This window comes from Dendronephthya gigantea, unplaced genomic scaffold, assembly GCF_004324835.1.
Source record: "Dendronephthya gigantea isolate DGI-Jeju-01 unplaced genomic scaffold, DenGig_1.0 000035F, whole genome shotgun sequence".
Classification (NCBI taxonomy): Eukaryota; Metazoa; Cnidaria; class Anthozoa; order Malacalcyonacea; family Nephtheidae; genus Dendronephthya; species Dendronephthya gigantea.
Window position 1 is genome coordinate 1,009,055 of NW_021163045.1, and position 16,492 is coordinate 1,025,546.

Sequence of the window (16,492 nt, forward strand, 5' to 3'; positions counted from 1 at the left end):
GTTTTCATCGCACGAGAGCAAATACTTTCACATTTCTTTGTACATTATACTGAACATGTTTTGATGATATCTTAGCAAACAATTGTACAAAAAAGGCCGGTAATATACCGATATAGTATGTGGCGGCGCATGCCTTATAGCGATTTTTAAAGACAAGAATGTCGAGCGGACGGCAATGTTTTGCTTCACGCAGTTTTTCCAAGGCAGAAAGCTGTGCCTTGCACAATAAGCCGCAAACCTTCGTAGTTTGCCTTGAGGCCAAACCTCTGGGTCTTACAAATCGACTGCGTAGTAATATCTAGGCTATACATGAGGACTTTCAATAAGATTCCGTGACTCTTTCCAAAAAAATTATCCCTTGTTTATACAAAATGCCTCTTAGTTCGTACTGCTTTTATAAAGACTAATTCCCCGACTTTCCCGCTCAGGAACTCTAGTTTCCAAGTTTCTCTTTAATGCAGATACGTTTGCAATGTTCTCCTTTCTGGATATTGCATAAACAGTTATTTTTGCGTTTTTGCTTGAAGCATCTTACACAGAACATTTGATATCAATTTACGGTCCATCGTATGATCATGGCGATAAATCTACCTTCTTCATTTAAACGAAACGTACAACTCATAGATAAAAACAGACGGCAAACTATTCAGCATGAATGAATAGTGTATTCTTTGAACTTAGTGTACATTTTTTTAATATCGTGACAATCCTATGACATTAAAACAAACGATGTTTTTAATAGCACACGCACCTTCGCTTCTCATGAGGGCACTTGTAACAACAATCAATGCGGCATAAAACCAACGATCGTTTGCCATTTTTGCTTTGTTCAAAGCTTATAAAGTTTACAGTATCTTCTCCCACGGTATCTTGGTCAAATCGCAAAGAGATCCTCTTATATAGATTCCCAGTTAGAAACCGTCCGACCGAGTTGAGAAAATAAACAGAATATTTCGGTGTCCGCCGCACAGGAAAAGCGATATAGTGTTACGTTTGCCTCTCGGGGAGAAAAATGCTAGGGTGGGCTATGCCCTGACGTACTTCCGATTTATTACTCTAACTAAATCGGATTAAGGGGAAGACGGAGAGGATTAGGCGTAGGATTTGTATCGAAAACCTTAAGGATGAGAGTTGGATTATAGAGGGCGATTTGAAGGTTCCTCTTACCCTTTTTTCCTGTGGCTTAGTCCTTGTTTCGACTTTCCCCTTTTTAGGTTGGGCGCAGCCTTTCATACAATAATTCGACAGATGAGCACCCCCTCCCCCCATACCAAAAGGAGGTTATTTTCCCCATTTTTTAACATTTCCTGTTTTGGGTCCGCTGTGGCCTTTTTTATAAATTCCATACACGAGAAGAACACGTGGAGATTTGCTAAATTGCTAATTATTGTTCTTGTTGGAATTTCGTCCTATAAGAGTTTCGAATTTTAACACTAAAATTCGAAATGTCTTTCATTACTGTGGCTCCTGATTCACATTTTCCCATTCAAAATCTGCCTTATGGCGTATTCTCCACATCCAGCGATGTAAGTTGGAAAGAGTGCTGTATACGAAGTATTTCTCAATATATGTACATTTGCAATGTACAATTTGCTTTTTATTGTCAAATTATGTTCTATATCTTGTCTCTCGTAACTTTTACAGAATACCCATCGTATTGGTGTTGCAATAGGTGAATATGTGCTGGACTTGAAAGCAATCAAACATCTTTTCAATGGACCGGTTATGCAATCACAACAACATGTATTTGAAGAGGTATGCGACTTTGTTGGAAGTGAAAGTTGATTAATTTTCCATAATTCGTCAGAGTTTAATGTGGGATTAGTATTCTTGGTTGCAAATCTATTAATTTTGAATTACTTTCACTAATTTGAAATCCATTTTTGAGCTAGGGGAAGGCTGGAGGTGTGGACATGGTGGGGTGGGTTTAAATGCCCCTAGGCATGTGATGTGATGTGAGAAATCTTCCTGCCAGTCTGATCCTTGAAGCATGTCCACTGATATTTTGACCCAGCTAATTTTGAGCAAGAATTTTAGCAGTTTGCATGTAACATTTGCTTACATTTCAAATGTAAGATCATGGCTAAAATATCCCATAGAAATATCAAGGTGCTGGTCATGCAGCCCCGAACTGTTTATTTTTTTTTCATAAAGCTTAGTCTAGAGCTTTTGTTATGTCCCCAAGTCTGTTATAATATCCATTTGTTAAAAAAAATCATATTTAAAAAAAACCCAAAGGCATTTGATAAATTTTGGTTAATTTAATATGTCTTAGGTACAACTCCAGTTAAATCTGAATTGTAAATCTTGAGTACAATACCAACTATTGCAGCATGATATGAATTGGAAGTACCTATATGAAAACACTCTATTGGTTAACAACTCAAATCTACACTGCAATTACTACTACTATTACTACTAACTACTATTACTATACTAACTACTATTACTATACTAACTACTATTACTACTAGTATTACTACTATTACTGCTAGTATTACTACTATTACTGCTAGTATTACTACTATTACTGCTAGTATTACTACTATTACTGATAGTATTACTACTATTACTGCTAGTATTACTACTATTACTACTTTTACTACTATTACTACTACTTTTACTGCTATTGTAATTTATTTTGACTTATACATTGTTTCAGTGTACTCATATGCAGTATTATTGTTGTTTCCTACAGGCCACATTGAATAAACTCATGAGTCTTGGTTCAGCAGCATGGCATGAAACACGTCAAACATTGCAGTCCATTCTGTCAAAAGATCAGGTACAAATGGCCGCATATATAGCCGTATACAACCCTCATATATGCACTAAATATGCCATTCAGGTGATGAAATGGATCTAAGCTGTTCCACATAGACAATTGTGATCAACCTATTGGAATAATGGCTTTTCTGGTTTTAGGGTGTGTTAAGAGATAATGCAGAGCTGCAATCCAAGTGCCTTATTCCTAGAAATGAAGTGACTATGCACCTTCCTGCTAATATAGGTAAATGAAAGAGTTTTGAATCATAGCAATTGCAAAAGCAATATGTTATATCAACTGACAAACTTTTATAAACCACCTTCTACCCAACTCATTGGCCAATAGACTATTAAAGTATATTCATTAACCAGTAATTATAACAAAAACCTGATGGACATTTGTCAAAGAAATGGCTTTTTTCAACAGGTGACTATACTGACTTTTACTCATCTCGAGAACATGCTACAAATATTGGTACTCTGTTCAGAGGAAAAGAAAATGCTCTTCTTCCCAATTGGTAATTTGAATATTGTTTGCTGTATCATATGTCATATAACCCAATAAAAGAAGGTACTGACCATGAAATACCTTTTTTCTATGAAAAGATTTTTTCTAACTTACAAAACTTCTTTTTTAAGGCTGCATTTGCCAGTTGGCTACCATGGTCGGGCTTCCTCAGTTGTCATATCAGGAACTCCTGTCAGGCGACCTGTGGGACAATCCAGGATGGTTGATGGTAAGTGAATTAGTCTTTATTGGAACAATTATAAATAGTTCTGCATTAACTATCCAATTGAATGTATATTTAATAAGATAATTGCAATACAATTGATTGAACATTCATTGACTTTTTAATCTGATGTGTTCAACATCTTCCTTTAGATAAACCTCCTGTTTTTGGACCTTGTAAAATTTTAGACTTTGAGTTGGAAATGGTGAGTTGTCATAAAATGTCCATAATGGAGAATTTAGAATTTTGTACGTGTTAAGTTTTAAAGGTTGTGTACTATAATTAAAACAGTAGTGTTTAGACTGACCATATTTTTGACTTTGCTAATATTATTTGTCCCCCAGGCATTTTTTGTTGGGCCTGCGAACAACCAGGGAGAACCAATCCCTGTCCAAAAGGTAATTGTAAAACAAAATACTTTGATTATAAATTAATTTTGATTGTGGATTTGAACAATTTATGAAGGTGGAGACAAATGATCACTTAAAGACCAAACCAAATCATAATTGTATATTGACTATATCCTAATTTGTTCTAAGTACTGAACCACTTTCAGCATTTAATTTATGTTCAAATATCACTTACGATACTCAATGCTTTATAAGCAAATACTATGTTTAAATATATAATATAATTTATGCTCAAACAAGCTGATACTTAGATTCTAATCTTAATTTTAACAAAAGTTGAACTTCAGGGTATATGTAGATAAGATCAGGGTAATTATATGTTTAAACCTTTTAGGAAATCCTGTTTGTGAGTGTGTTAAATAATATTTTTAACAATGAGTAGAGAAATAAAAAATGAACACTGTTTTTTTTCCCTTAATTTCTATTTTATAAATCCATTTTAGGCCCATGAACATATTTTTGGAATGGTTATTATGAACGACTGGAGTGGTGAGTTTCCATCAAAATCTTAATTATTTTGCCAAAGTCTATAAAATGCCCATGCCGAATAGAAATTTCTCATATTGGTTCAAAATTTTGATATAGAGCTGAATGTTTGGGCTAAAGTATTTCAGCTGAATTCAAAATGATCATTTCAGCTTCAGGCATGTTATCACTATAGTTAGCCTTCCAGTTTCATATTGAGCTCACTGGTAATATTTTTTATTGTACAGCCAGAGATATTCAAAAATGGGAATACGTTCCACTTGGTCCCTTCTTGGCCAAGAACTTCTGCACAACCATCTCCCCATGGGTGGTCAGCATGGAAGCTTTACAGCCATTTATGGTTGCTAACCCAGTTCAGGTGAGACAGATGGTGCACACTGATACTATTGTATGGAAACCCCATGTAACTTTGGGTATACATACTAGTTTGAATAAAGTTATACTGACACTGCTATTTCTTTGTCAGGATCCACAGCCACTGCCATATTTGCGACATTCTGATCCATATTCCCTGAATGTTGACTTGGAAGTTGGAATTAAAGGTAAGAGTAAAAGCTAGAAGTCTGAAATGAAAGAGTCTGAAGTATATTTAGCCAACTCCAAACAATGCGCAAATTACGTGTGAATTGTCACTGTCACTTCAGCTGAAGTAGGGTGGTATTTCCTATGCTATGCTAAAGCGATATGTGTCGTTTATCTAGCTGAAGGAATGGACAAGCCCGCTGTGGTTTGCAGGTCAAATATGAAGAACCTGTACTGGACAGCAAAACAGCAGTTGGCTCATCACACCGTGACAGGGTGTAACGCCCGCCCTGGTGACCTCATGGCGTCTGGAACCATCAGTGGACCGGTGAGTATTGGCCAGATTAAAGCGTTGTAAAAGTATTACAAATTAAGTTCGGCATACGGAAAAGCACGCTATGATTTGTATCATAGTGTAACGTACCTGTGAAAGACCAATACGCACGAGCTCGCTGCGAGTAGTGTCGTGTGGTGCAGTAATTTTATCCAATGCTGGAGAATTTGTTGTAATCGGCTTGGAAATTTGTTTTGCAATGAATGAAAAGAACCTGGCTTTCATTCTGGATAGCTCTATCAGTTCTGAACTGATCCTTACTGATCCTCTGGGAAGAACAGTTTACAACTGATAGAGTTATCAATAAAGTTAGTTTAGTTTAGGTTTCCTCCTGTAGTAACAATGGATCAATAAGAGATAATCCTTACTGGATCTCTAGGAAGAACACTTTAGAACTGATAGAGCTATCCAGTATAAATAAAGTTAGTTTAGTTTAGGTTTCCCCCTGTAGTAACACTAGATCAATAAGAGATGATGATCCTTACTGGACCTCTAGGAAGAACACTTTAGAACTGATAGAGCTATCCAGTATAAATAAAGTTAGTTTAGTTTAGGTTTCCTCCTGCAGTAACACAAGATCAAAAAGAGATGATCCTTACTGGACCTTTAGGAAGAACGTCTCTTAAGTATTACTACAGGAGGAAAGCTAAACTGAACTGGATCAGTGTAGATCATCTTTCATTGATAATCGTTTTAATATACTTTCCAGACTCCAGAATCTTACGGCTCGATGTTGGAGTTGTCTTGGCGTGGATCAAAGACGATCCCACTCGCTCCGGGGGTCGAACGAAAATTCTTACAAGATGGCGACGAGGTCGTGATGAGTGCGCATGCGCAAGGAGATGGGTACGTGATTGGTTTTGGAAGTTGTGAAGGAAAAATCCTGCCTGCTTTGAACTTCCCTTGAGGTACGATGAATAGTGTGATTATATAAAACGTGAGAGATCCACAGTCAGAAAGGCTTTCAAAAGCCGCGATTTTGCGACTGACTGGTTATTTAAAACTCAACTGAAAGTTATATGCGAATAGGTAATAAAATTATTCGAGATATTGTTGGTGGATCTTGTGTTTTTAAAGTGCGAATATGAGTCATTGAATTGCAATAAATGAAATCTCCGAGCATATTACATTCAGGGTTTAAGGTTTGAATACTAATCTGGTGTTCACACCGGGTTACAAGAGACAGTGGTGGTGTGTTCAGTCCGTAATGTGAACAAACGCTTTGTTGACATTCGAACTGCTGTATTTCTCAAAATATCATGTACTGATATTCTGAATATTTCACACCATTTTTGCTCTGTTTGTAAATGGAGATTTGATGAAAAACGGTGCGCATTCTGAATATGAGTTTTGTTCAAATGGAACAAAACCCCAATATGAAAATTGGAACCATACGGTTCCATACTTTGTAAATCACAAATCAATTTATAAACTGACGCGACTCTATTGTATGCAATAATCATATACGCGATACGGATTCTATTGTATCCAATTGCGGAAAAAGCTCTTTTTTATTTCAAACATGGTTTAAAAACGTTTTAACTACAATTTAACACGGCTTGACAATCAAACCTGTCACCAGTTTTACTGGTAAGAGTTGTGTACATAAATTTACACACTTTTGATATTCTGCTCCTCTTTTCTACGCAATATCTCCCGTTGCTCTGGTTCATATAAAATATATTTAGAATTTAGGACAATCTTTATTCGTCCCGTAAAGACAGACCCATTTGCTCCAAGTACTCCACCGCTTTTTTGACCTCTTCCTGGAAATGAGAATTGAAAAACAACTCTTCAGTCTTTTTTTTTAATCATATGGTTCAACGTTAAAAATTGACGTGATTTCTTGTGAAAAAGGTTAGAAGGGATGCAGAATTTTCGCAAACCACACACTCACAGAGAGAAAGACATTTTCTTGGCAAAACCATCAAAATTGTAAAATAACTAATCTGTTCAGAGTTTTGATACCCAAAGTGGACTTCCTTTTACCTGTTTTTTCCATCCGCTCCATCCCAGTTCCTTTGCCATAATCTCGGCCACGCGTGGGACAGCATCGCGCGCGACCTCGACGTTCAAAAACGCGAGTCGTGTGCGTCTCGCGAGAACATCCACGATGGTGCACGCGTATTCTTGAACAGCAAACTTCACCTCCGCTTCGATATATGGAAAACTTTCATCCAGTCTTTTCCCAGGGCCAGTGATCTCTTTACAAACCTGGACTGCTTTAGTTCCATAACAATGTGTAAGGTGTTTAGCTACCTCCATATCAACACCATATTCCTGAACCAGTCTGATATAAAGGTTAGGGGTGTACCCCTCCCCACCTTCCAACACCAAACCATCTGTTTGACAGTTCGTAAACTCCGGTTTCAGCTCGCAGCATTTCACGGCCTCGTCAACAGTGTCAGAAGCCATGGACCTATACGTTGTCCATTTCCCGCCCGCTATCGTCACTAAATTTCCATCGCTCACGTCGATAACGTGGTTCCTCGCGAGTTCTTCGGTCTTTTTCGATTTCGGGTTTCTGACCAGCGGACGAATGCCGCTCCACGCGGCTAGGACGTCTTCGTTTCGAACTAACGATGAAAAATAATCGTGTTAAATGAATGTCTTTTTAAATATATTGTGTTTGGCCGCCACCCTGGCCCCTTCAATATTCATTTTACGAGTGCCCTAAACTTTTCTGGTTGAGAGTCTCAGCTATTTTAGCTGGTATGTCCACCCAAAATAGTTACAAAAAAACTTAAAGCAGACTTATGCCTTTGCCTTTTCAAGGCAACTTGTTGTGTTTTCAACTTTTTGACAAAGTATCGCAGATCCACCTAGCTAAAAGGAAAGGAAGGCCTCGAAATAGCCGCAAAGCTTCACTCGAGCTGGCAAGCTGAATGGGTCGAAGTTTGATCAAACCGCTTGTACAAGCAAAAAATATCATTAACCTGTGATATCTTCGCTTAGATAACTTTTGATCTCGTCTAAAATGAATTGAACTTCTGCTTTCGTCGGCTTTGGATGAAAAGTTAACTTGGTCGGTGTGTCTGTTGTTCCAGCTACCGTTCTGCCTGGATAAATGAAGTTTTGGTTGTGCATGACTATAGGTGTATAGGCGTAGACAATGCTAAAGGCTATTACATGATTTATCTTGACATATCTAAAGAAATATTGTGCGACAGAACAGTTCTAACAGCAGTGCATGGCTTCAAATGAAAACTCGAGCATTACCTTCCCAAGGAAGTAGAAACACTATCCGTCCATCGCTAGTTTCTGGGTTGAGAAAGCCCATGTTTCGAGGACTAAAGAATTGAACAAGTGGAAGCAAAATATGATAGGAAAGATGCATTCTCTTTGGCGAATGAAAGGAAATCTTACTGGCTTATATATTTCAGATTCGGTCGCTTCTTTTAAAGTGGAAACCTAACATCAAAGCTGAAAGAGCATTTTTGAAATGATGTGAAACATGGAAATAGATCGTTGTGTAGTTCACAAACTTGTATATATTTGTTTGATGAGGGTAAAATATCCTTTATTAAGCAGGAAGTTTTTTTTCTCGTTTAACAAATATATCTACCACGTTCATTCGTTAACTTCACAGCGTCATTTTTTTAGCCTTTTCCAAGATGCTCTTTCTAGCCTACATGTAGCCTGTTTTGTTGGGTTTTACTCTCCTTTTTTCTGTAAACCTATATTCTATCGCCTAAATCATACCTATAATACTCTGGTAATACAATATGAACACCAGCACTTGGCTGACATATATTGGGTCTTGATGCATCATCCATTCTCCTTACATCATCCGTGTATGGTCCTGTGGCATTGATCACGCATTTTGCGTGGACATCCCACTCTTCGCGCGTGAACTGGTCACGTACACGCGCGCCACACACGATTTCTTTCTCTACACCATCTGATATAAGGGGGAAATGGGTAAGAGTGAAATATCGTTTTAGATGTACGGGGTTGGTACTTGCTGGTATTCTACAGAAAGCGACCATGGTGTTATGTACGAACAAATGTTGTAGTCCAGTGTAGGTAGTATTTAACAATAGCTTATTTTGTCGTGGTTTGTGTCTGAAAAAGATATCTCAAACATGATGTGTGTCTGAAAAAGATATCTCATACCTGAAGAGTACATTTCATAAGGAAACGCAAATTACCTTTGGTAATCTTCTTCTTCAACAAGCTAACTACTTCAGTATGATTACAAACACTAGCCCCATGACGCGCAGCAGTTAACGCGATAGTGACATTCATACGAGCATCGTCTTGCTGGCCTGGAGTTACAAAAACAGTTCATTGAGTTTGTTTCGTTGTGGACTACTTATCTCTCTTGGGTAATCTCATTCTTACCATCGTAATACACAATTCCCCCACACAAATCCTTTCTTTTTAAAGTTGGGAACAATTCTAACGCTTTCTTTTGACCAACATAATAACTTCGATGTAGGAGTTGTTTTCCTGACACTAAATCGTACATTTTAATCCCGGTCCAAAAATATGGAACTTTCCACCACCTAGAAAAGAAATGGTTTGGAAAAATTGTGGATTGTCCTTTGTGCCAGAATCTCTCCAAAACTCTCTAGTGTGAACCTCAATCTGTTGGTCTCTCTGGATCGGAAAATGATCTTGAAATACACGTAATTTGCGGTTTATCCCTGCTGGCCTAGGTTTCAAATTATTTCATTGTTTTTGTGGGGGATCCCATTACTACACGTGGTAGCCGTTGTTCGAATAATCGAATTCTGTGAACTTTTAATTTGTTAAGTGAGGTAAAATGCGGCCTCTTTTAATATTGCGATCGCGAGCTTACACCTTGTAGTAACGTAATTATGCATTACCTCTGTTTAAAATTATTTGGTTTCGTTTTACTTACGTATATACAGGCAACATTATGGGCAACGGTTGAGCTAAATGTGGAGCACTTCGCAACATGTTTGCACGTTCATGTAACGCTTCTGTAACGAGTTTGAACTGAATGTGGGAGAAAAAAAGTGTCAAGGAAATGATTTTGTGAAACAATCAAAAGCCAATCTCTTTTCAACCTGACTTCATAACTGAGATTGAAAAGAGTTTTTTTTTGAAACAATCAAAAGCCAATCTCTTTTCAACCTGTTCATAGCTGAGATTGAAAACAGCCTTCTGTAGGTATCGAACGCCGCCGTGGATTAGTTTTGTACTTCTACTGCTTGTGGCTGAGGCAAAATCATCTTTCTCAACTAGGGCAGTTTTCAGACCTATATAATGTATGTGCAAAGATCACACACCTAGAACCACATTCTCTAACCCATGTTACCCTGCGGATGATGGTAATTTTCAACTATTAGGTATGTACCCACCCCTGGTGACAGAGTCCAAGGCAACCCCACAACCTGTAGCACCTCCTCCAATCACCAAGACATCAAACTCTTTGGTCTCCTTTAATCTTTGAAGTTGGTTATTCCTGTGAGGACACCATGGATTAAAACAAGTGTTGATTTGGAGGGGAAGATCAACAACACCCCATCAAAGGTTCTTGTTAGGTGGGGGAAAGGGTATGTAGACCCCTTCCCCCTGTAAGACAGACCTTTGAGATCTGGATGCCTTAATAGATAAATATGCCTCGTATGTTTTTACCTTGAAGGTAAAGGTGTTAATTTTTCACCTAATTTTATTGCAGTGTCCAAGTCGTGATATTCAATTGATATGCTCTGAAAAATTTACGTAAGACACAACAATTAACCCCAATAACATTCAATACACAGAGATGCTATACACTTTTTGGAGTAAGAGAATGATAAAAACATAATCGGATTTTCATGCGGAAACCTACATGACGGCTTTGCACAGCTGCATAAGCCAGACAGCCTCCACCTAGGACTGCGATTCCACCCAAAACACGGACATAAGCCATTGCACTTCTAATCGAAACAAACATAAAATTAATCTTGTCTCTCCACAGGCTGTTATCAGACAAATGAATGTTTTAGCTGTAGGTCTAGTGAAATGATGTTGTGAAATTCTTACAGGATATGTTTTCCTTGCATATGGATGCGTAACTGCTTTGATTGGAATAATACTGGCAGGCTTTGAACTTTAAAGGGAGTTGCCTGGGTTTCAGCGTGGTGTTTTTTTGCAAAATTCCATTACACATTCTTTCCCTATCTGCCAGATGTTATATTAATTTGCAAAATTTTCGAGGCATTCACCTAATAACACCTACTACACTAAACAGAGCAAAATACTACCTTTGAACAGGCATTTTTTTGTCACTTTATCTACATTATGGCCTTTACTAGCATGGAAACAAAGTATTATAGAATTGTATGCTCCAACAATTTTCTCCAACTGTACCTATGCCTTATTTGGGAATGTAAAAGACTTTTTGTGCATTCTATTTTATATATATAGTAAAAGACTAAGACTTTTTGTGCATTTTATACCGTTCTGGTGTAGCTTCATAGCAATATAAATACCTTAACGGAAATTGGAATTGGAGACCTTCTTACCTGCCTGTGGAGCAATGGTGAAAAAATAACAAAGATTAGTGATAAATGCCAAAAAACCGCGATCGTTTTTAGAAGAATGACCTTTGTACACTTGTATTGTTGTTTTGCCTCCCACGAATTGATATTTTCCATTCATCAAAGGTTGTTTTAACTATTTGCCGGTTTATATCGTGATGCCATCGGGATCCGTAATCGGAACGAAGCTAACCCGCAACACTGCCATATGCCTGCTTCTTTTCCGGAGATTATAAATTTATTGTTATGTAAATGAGATTTTTGCTTCAATATTACGTGTTCTTGTGCGGATCTAAGAAAATTTTGGTAATGTAAACGTCCAGAAGTATACCCTACGAATGCTATAACTTATCAAACAAAAGGCAAAATGTTTATGTGGAAACTAGGTTTGGTTACAGTGGCGTTTGTTTTGGGCCTCGCGAGTGTTGAATGCGAAAATTCACGTTCGTATGTCGACAAATGCCCAAAGTTTCAGATAAGAAGATCGACGATTATTAAAACGCAACAGTCCGTACGTAATGGAGCCGAGTTTTTGGGTAAGAAGATCATGTCTTCAGCCCGTGGCTGTCACGAATTGTGTTGCAAGAAAGATGGCTGTAATTTGGTCATGTTAAAATACGACACGGAAAGTTTTGAAAAGAAAGTTAGCTGTTTCATGTTCAACTGTCGATCACCGTCCGTCTGTAACTTCTATAAACACTCGTCCTACCATAGCTACGCTGCTCTTGAATTCGAAGACAGAAAATCACAATGGCATTCGTCTGAACATCAAAGCAAGGATTCAGAATTCAAAGGTATACAAGCTTTAAGTCACAACTAATTTTTCTTCACAATAATCGCCTTGACAAAATCTAAAATCTTTGCTGTTAAATATAGATGAATTGTAGGCGTAGTTGAATGTTATATCAAAATGTACAAATGAGCGCATATGTTGTTCAATAATTTTTAAAACATGTATATAAAATGAATCGGAATTTAGTCGCAATCAACGGAAACTGTATTGACTATTGATGCTATAAAAAAGGTCTTTAATATATCGCTTTTTTTATTAGCACAGCTTTAAACCAGGGACACGGCATATTGACTCTCATACCTTATGGTTAACGAAGCCTAACGTTTTTAATTCATTTGAAGACATTGCATTTACTTTCTATTTGTAAACCTATCATAATTGGCATTGTTTTAGAACTACAGTTAAGCTATAATATTTCGCAATGGGGCCTTTCCTAACACACACTATATCACCTGGTATTCGTAGAGCAACACAAATGAATGGCTAAAGGTTACATTAGGATCAAATGAGAATGTTTTTTAATGATTGTTTGTGTGACTTGGGTAAATTTGATATTGTGATGGACCAGTGTGTAATCAGTTCGACACTCAGAGTAGGGACACACCATCACAATGTTAATTCATCCGAGTCACACACACAACCATTTCCTTAAAACTTAAAGATGCACCGATATGGTAGGAACTACTTCAATTACTAGAGCATTGGACTAGCAAACCAAAGGTCAAGATAATTTTTGCTGCTGGTTGTTCAGTTAGTAACACTATCACAATGAGAATGTTGAGAATGTTTTGTGTTTGCTTTTTAGAGCCCAATACATTCACAGAAATAACCACAGAAGCCCCGGCACCAACTGCAACAAAAACAAGAAAACCATACAAAAGGGGAACTTGGTTTTATTCCACCAGCAAACCAAAACACTTGTGGTTGGATGAGCAAAAAATCGACAGATTATCCACAACACATCAATCTGACAGGGAGGGTACTCATGCCCCGAATAGTAGTTTTCCTAAAAGTACAGAAGACTACAGCAAGTATGGATCCTATGATCACTCAAAAGACGTGGATTCCAATGAGAAAAAGACCATGGACAGTCGCATTCAGACGACAGCAGCTGTAGATGAAGATGAGGACTTCCCTCGAAGAGTGTTTGTTGATAACAATCCAGATTTTCCTGATGAGCCTCAAAGGAATCCCAAAACAACAACAGCCTCTTCTGGAGGAAAGATACCAGTAACCAGGCCACGAACCACAAAAGGTTCCTTTTTGAGAACTACAAAAGGTGAGTTCTGTATATTTACCGGATGATTTTAACTGTGTTTGCCAGCATGAAGAATAAGTCCCCGTGTGTATAAGTAGGAATACATTTTAGTAATTTAGCAGAAAAAAATATGTAGCTTTGATCCATTAAGTCCTATTGCCTTATATTCTACTTAGCTATAAAATTTGAAATTTGAAAACAAATTCTGGTATGGTATGGCAGCAGGCCTGGTGATTTTTTCTGCTATGCTAATATTTTGGTGCTTGTCGACTTTAAAAACAATACATTTTTAAGGATATAATTTTAATAACCGGATATTTACATAGCGAGACAAAATTGTCAGGTTTGCTATGCCACTTATTGGGTTAAAACTTTCTACATTATAAGCATTAATCAACAGAATAGTTCTATTGATTAATCTATATTAACATAAGAGTTCTGCTTGTTGACAAACTATAGCATCTGTGGATTGTAACAAATTAGGAACTAATTCTAAACACTAACTTTTTTTCTTTTGCCCCTATCTCATGCCAGATGATTTTTCTTATTTGCTTAGGCACGGCGAGGATACCTGCGACCAAGTCTCACGTCAGCAATGTGGTCATCAAGCGATTGAATATACAGGAAAACAAAGCTGTTATCCCATTGGCTATTGGTCTTGTGTTGGCATTACTTTTGCTTTTGGGAATTATTTTCCGGTTGAAGACATCAAGAAGACGGCGTACCAAAGCATTCCTGACGGATGATGCAGATTACCTAATAAACGGAATGTACTTGTAGATGGAATCACTATGATATATCCATCACATATACATTGTGATACACAGGCTGAGCTCATAGCTTGAAAGAAATTTAAACATCCTCGAGGCTTAGAATTTGAGTAATAATGTAGCTTTCATTGAAAAACTGGCTTCTTTAACAAACATGTTTGAAAGTTAAACCAAAATATCAGTTAACTCCTGAAGGACAAGCTCAAGCTTGTATTTTTTTTTCTGTTTTGAATGCTTTTTGGTGGAATGCTTTTTTTGCGAATGTAACCCAGAATTGTGATTGTATAATTCCTTGTACATATATGTCCAATGTTTGTAAGGGTTGTTGTTTATTTTTGAATTTAAATTTTGCTTGTTCTTTGTCAAGCAATGCGTCAAAAATATTAAAAAATGTATATGCATGTATAAATTCTTTCAAAAACTAGAAAGTATATATCAAGTGTGTTGGGGTTATGTATAGTAATGTCTGTTAGTGTTTAAAGACCAGTTGTTCAAGCTTTGGTTATTTTTTGCTGTTCCTTTCAAAACTTCCGAAATAAGACTTCTGTTGATCCAGAATATATTTATGGTGAAACATATTCAACCTTATAAATAGGTGATTAAAAAAATTGATGTAATATTTTGAGTTAAGATAGGGTTCGGTTAAGTTACTTTTGAACAACTGTTCCCTGTGGTTTAGATGTACTTGTTCGCACTGTTGTAGTTAAGTTTTGGTGGCACAGCATTGTGGGCAATTCTAAAATGTTCCATTGCAAATGCATGTTCATCAAAATGTTGTGTGGTCTCAGATCAGTTCATTAAGAATAAATATTTGTATAATGCAGAGTTCTGTAATTTTGTAACATGCTTATTTTAAACTGTTACATTGTAAATTAACTATTCTTAATTAGAATAATTAATTAGTTCAATTAGAATGTCATTAAATTTGTATCACCTAAGTATTCTGTAGTTTTGTACAAGGCTACATCATTGAACTATACATTGAGTATTTCAGTACTTGGCAAACAGTTATGTAACAGCGGGGAATCCTCCCCCCCTGATCTTCAGATTCAACCAATCATCACCTCATGATTTCGGAATTGACCAATCAGCGCCGTCGTTACTCTGCCCGGGAAAACGAAACCTTGGCTATAATAAACAGTTTTAAACAAACTTTATTTCCTTAGCTGAGCTTTTATAATTTTCTCAAAGAAATGAGGGATTTCTCGAAAAATACTGTCGTAAAAGAGGGAGGAATATTTTTGAATACTCTTTTACGTAAACTGTATATGGCGACTCAAGACAGACACTGACTCGCACTGTATAAACTCTGGTTTAATGCTCGTTTCAATGCAGGTAAAGTCCTGTGTCCGGTTGTTCGAAAGGCGTTTAGCTCAAACTGTGGCTAAAAAAAAAGCTAAACGCCTTTCAAACAACTTTAGTGAAATATCGTCTTGACCCAAACGGACATAAGGTGTTTTGTGTATTATCGCACCTGGCTTTGTCCAGAACTGAGACAAAATAATGAAACAATTAATGCTGTCTGTTTTGGCCCAGACATGTACAGTAGCTAATTCTCCATTCCGTGGCACGTAAACCGGGCTTAATTTTTTTTACTATTGTGTGTGGTTTAAATGCTCTCAAACAATTGTTTAAACAAGCAAACAAAATACTTTCATTTTACCTGTTTTTGTGCACGTGAAAAAATTATGTGAAGCACGTGTACTTGATGAATAAAATGTGATATACCGCTATTACTGAGTGGGCTTATTATTAGTTTGGCTACGTTGGCATGTTAATGCAATTGTGATTAGAGATTGTTTTATTGCAAATGGCGAAATTGTGAACAAAATCAGCGCCCCTTTGGCCTGAAAATCTGTATTACTAGTAAGACCGTTTCTCTAATTGAAGTAACAAAGTCAGGCCATCTGTTTTTTAGTTATTCACTT

The 16,492-nt window shown here is 37.1% G+C and overlaps 3 protein-coding genes across 4 annotated transcripts; 2 read left to right on the top strand and 1 right to left on the bottom strand.

Annotated features, from left to right (window-relative positions):
* Positions 1–1,355: 1,355 nt before the first annotated feature.
* On the top strand, positions 1,356–6,293 carry LOC114525672 (fumarylacetoacetase-like). Its single transcript, XM_028547077.1, has 13 exons — positions 1,356–1,526; positions 1,645–1,755; positions 2,699–2,785; positions 2,926–3,010; positions 3,194–3,284; positions 3,406–3,503; positions 3,650–3,702; positions 3,842–3,895; positions 4,351–4,396; positions 4,621–4,751; positions 4,860–4,935; positions 5,095–5,243; positions 5,959–6,293. The coding sequence occupies exons 1-13, from the start codon at positions 1,446–1,448 to the stop codon at positions 6,154–6,156; spliced, it is 1,260 nt and encodes a 419-aa protein (XP_028402878.1). The 5' UTR covers positions 1,356–1,445; the 3' UTR covers positions 6,157–6,293.
* Positions 6,294–6,758: 465 nt separating this feature from the next.
* On the bottom strand, positions 6,759–11,902 carry LOC114525670 (glycerol-3-phosphate dehydrogenase, mitochondrial-like). Of its 2 annotated transcripts, none has more exons than XM_028547076.1 (13): positions 11,729–11,902; positions 11,053–11,137; positions 10,857–10,930; positions 10,580–10,683; positions 10,353–10,477; positions 10,117–10,214; positions 9,594–9,757; positions 9,401–9,517; positions 8,952–9,150; positions 8,469–8,539; positions 8,186–8,308; positions 7,239–7,825; positions 6,759–7,015 (listed from the first exon to the last, which is right to left on the bottom strand). In XM_028547076.1, exons 2-13 carry the CDS (start codon positions 11,131–11,133, stop codon positions 6,953–6,955), a joined length of 1,806 nt encoding a protein of 601 aa, XP_028402877.1. In that variant the 5' UTR covers positions 11,134–11,137; positions 11,729–11,902; the 3' UTR covers positions 6,759–6,952. The 2 variants fall into 2 exon arrangements, with proteins under 2 accessions (XP_028402877.1, XP_028402876.1); XM_028547075.1 differs by having other exon boundaries at positions 11,053–11,140.
* Positions 11,903–11,976: 74 nt separating this feature from the next.
* LOC114525597 lies at positions 11,977–14,574 on the top strand. The gene is made up of 3 exons (XM_028546983.1): positions 11,977–12,537; positions 13,342–13,815; positions 14,351–14,574. The coding sequence occupies exons 1-3, from the start codon at positions 12,111–12,113 to the stop codon at positions 14,572–14,574; spliced, it is 1,125 nt and encodes a 374-aa protein (XP_028402784.1). The 5' UTR covers positions 11,977–12,110.
* The last annotated feature ends 1,918 nt before the right edge of the window (positions 14,575–16,492 follow it).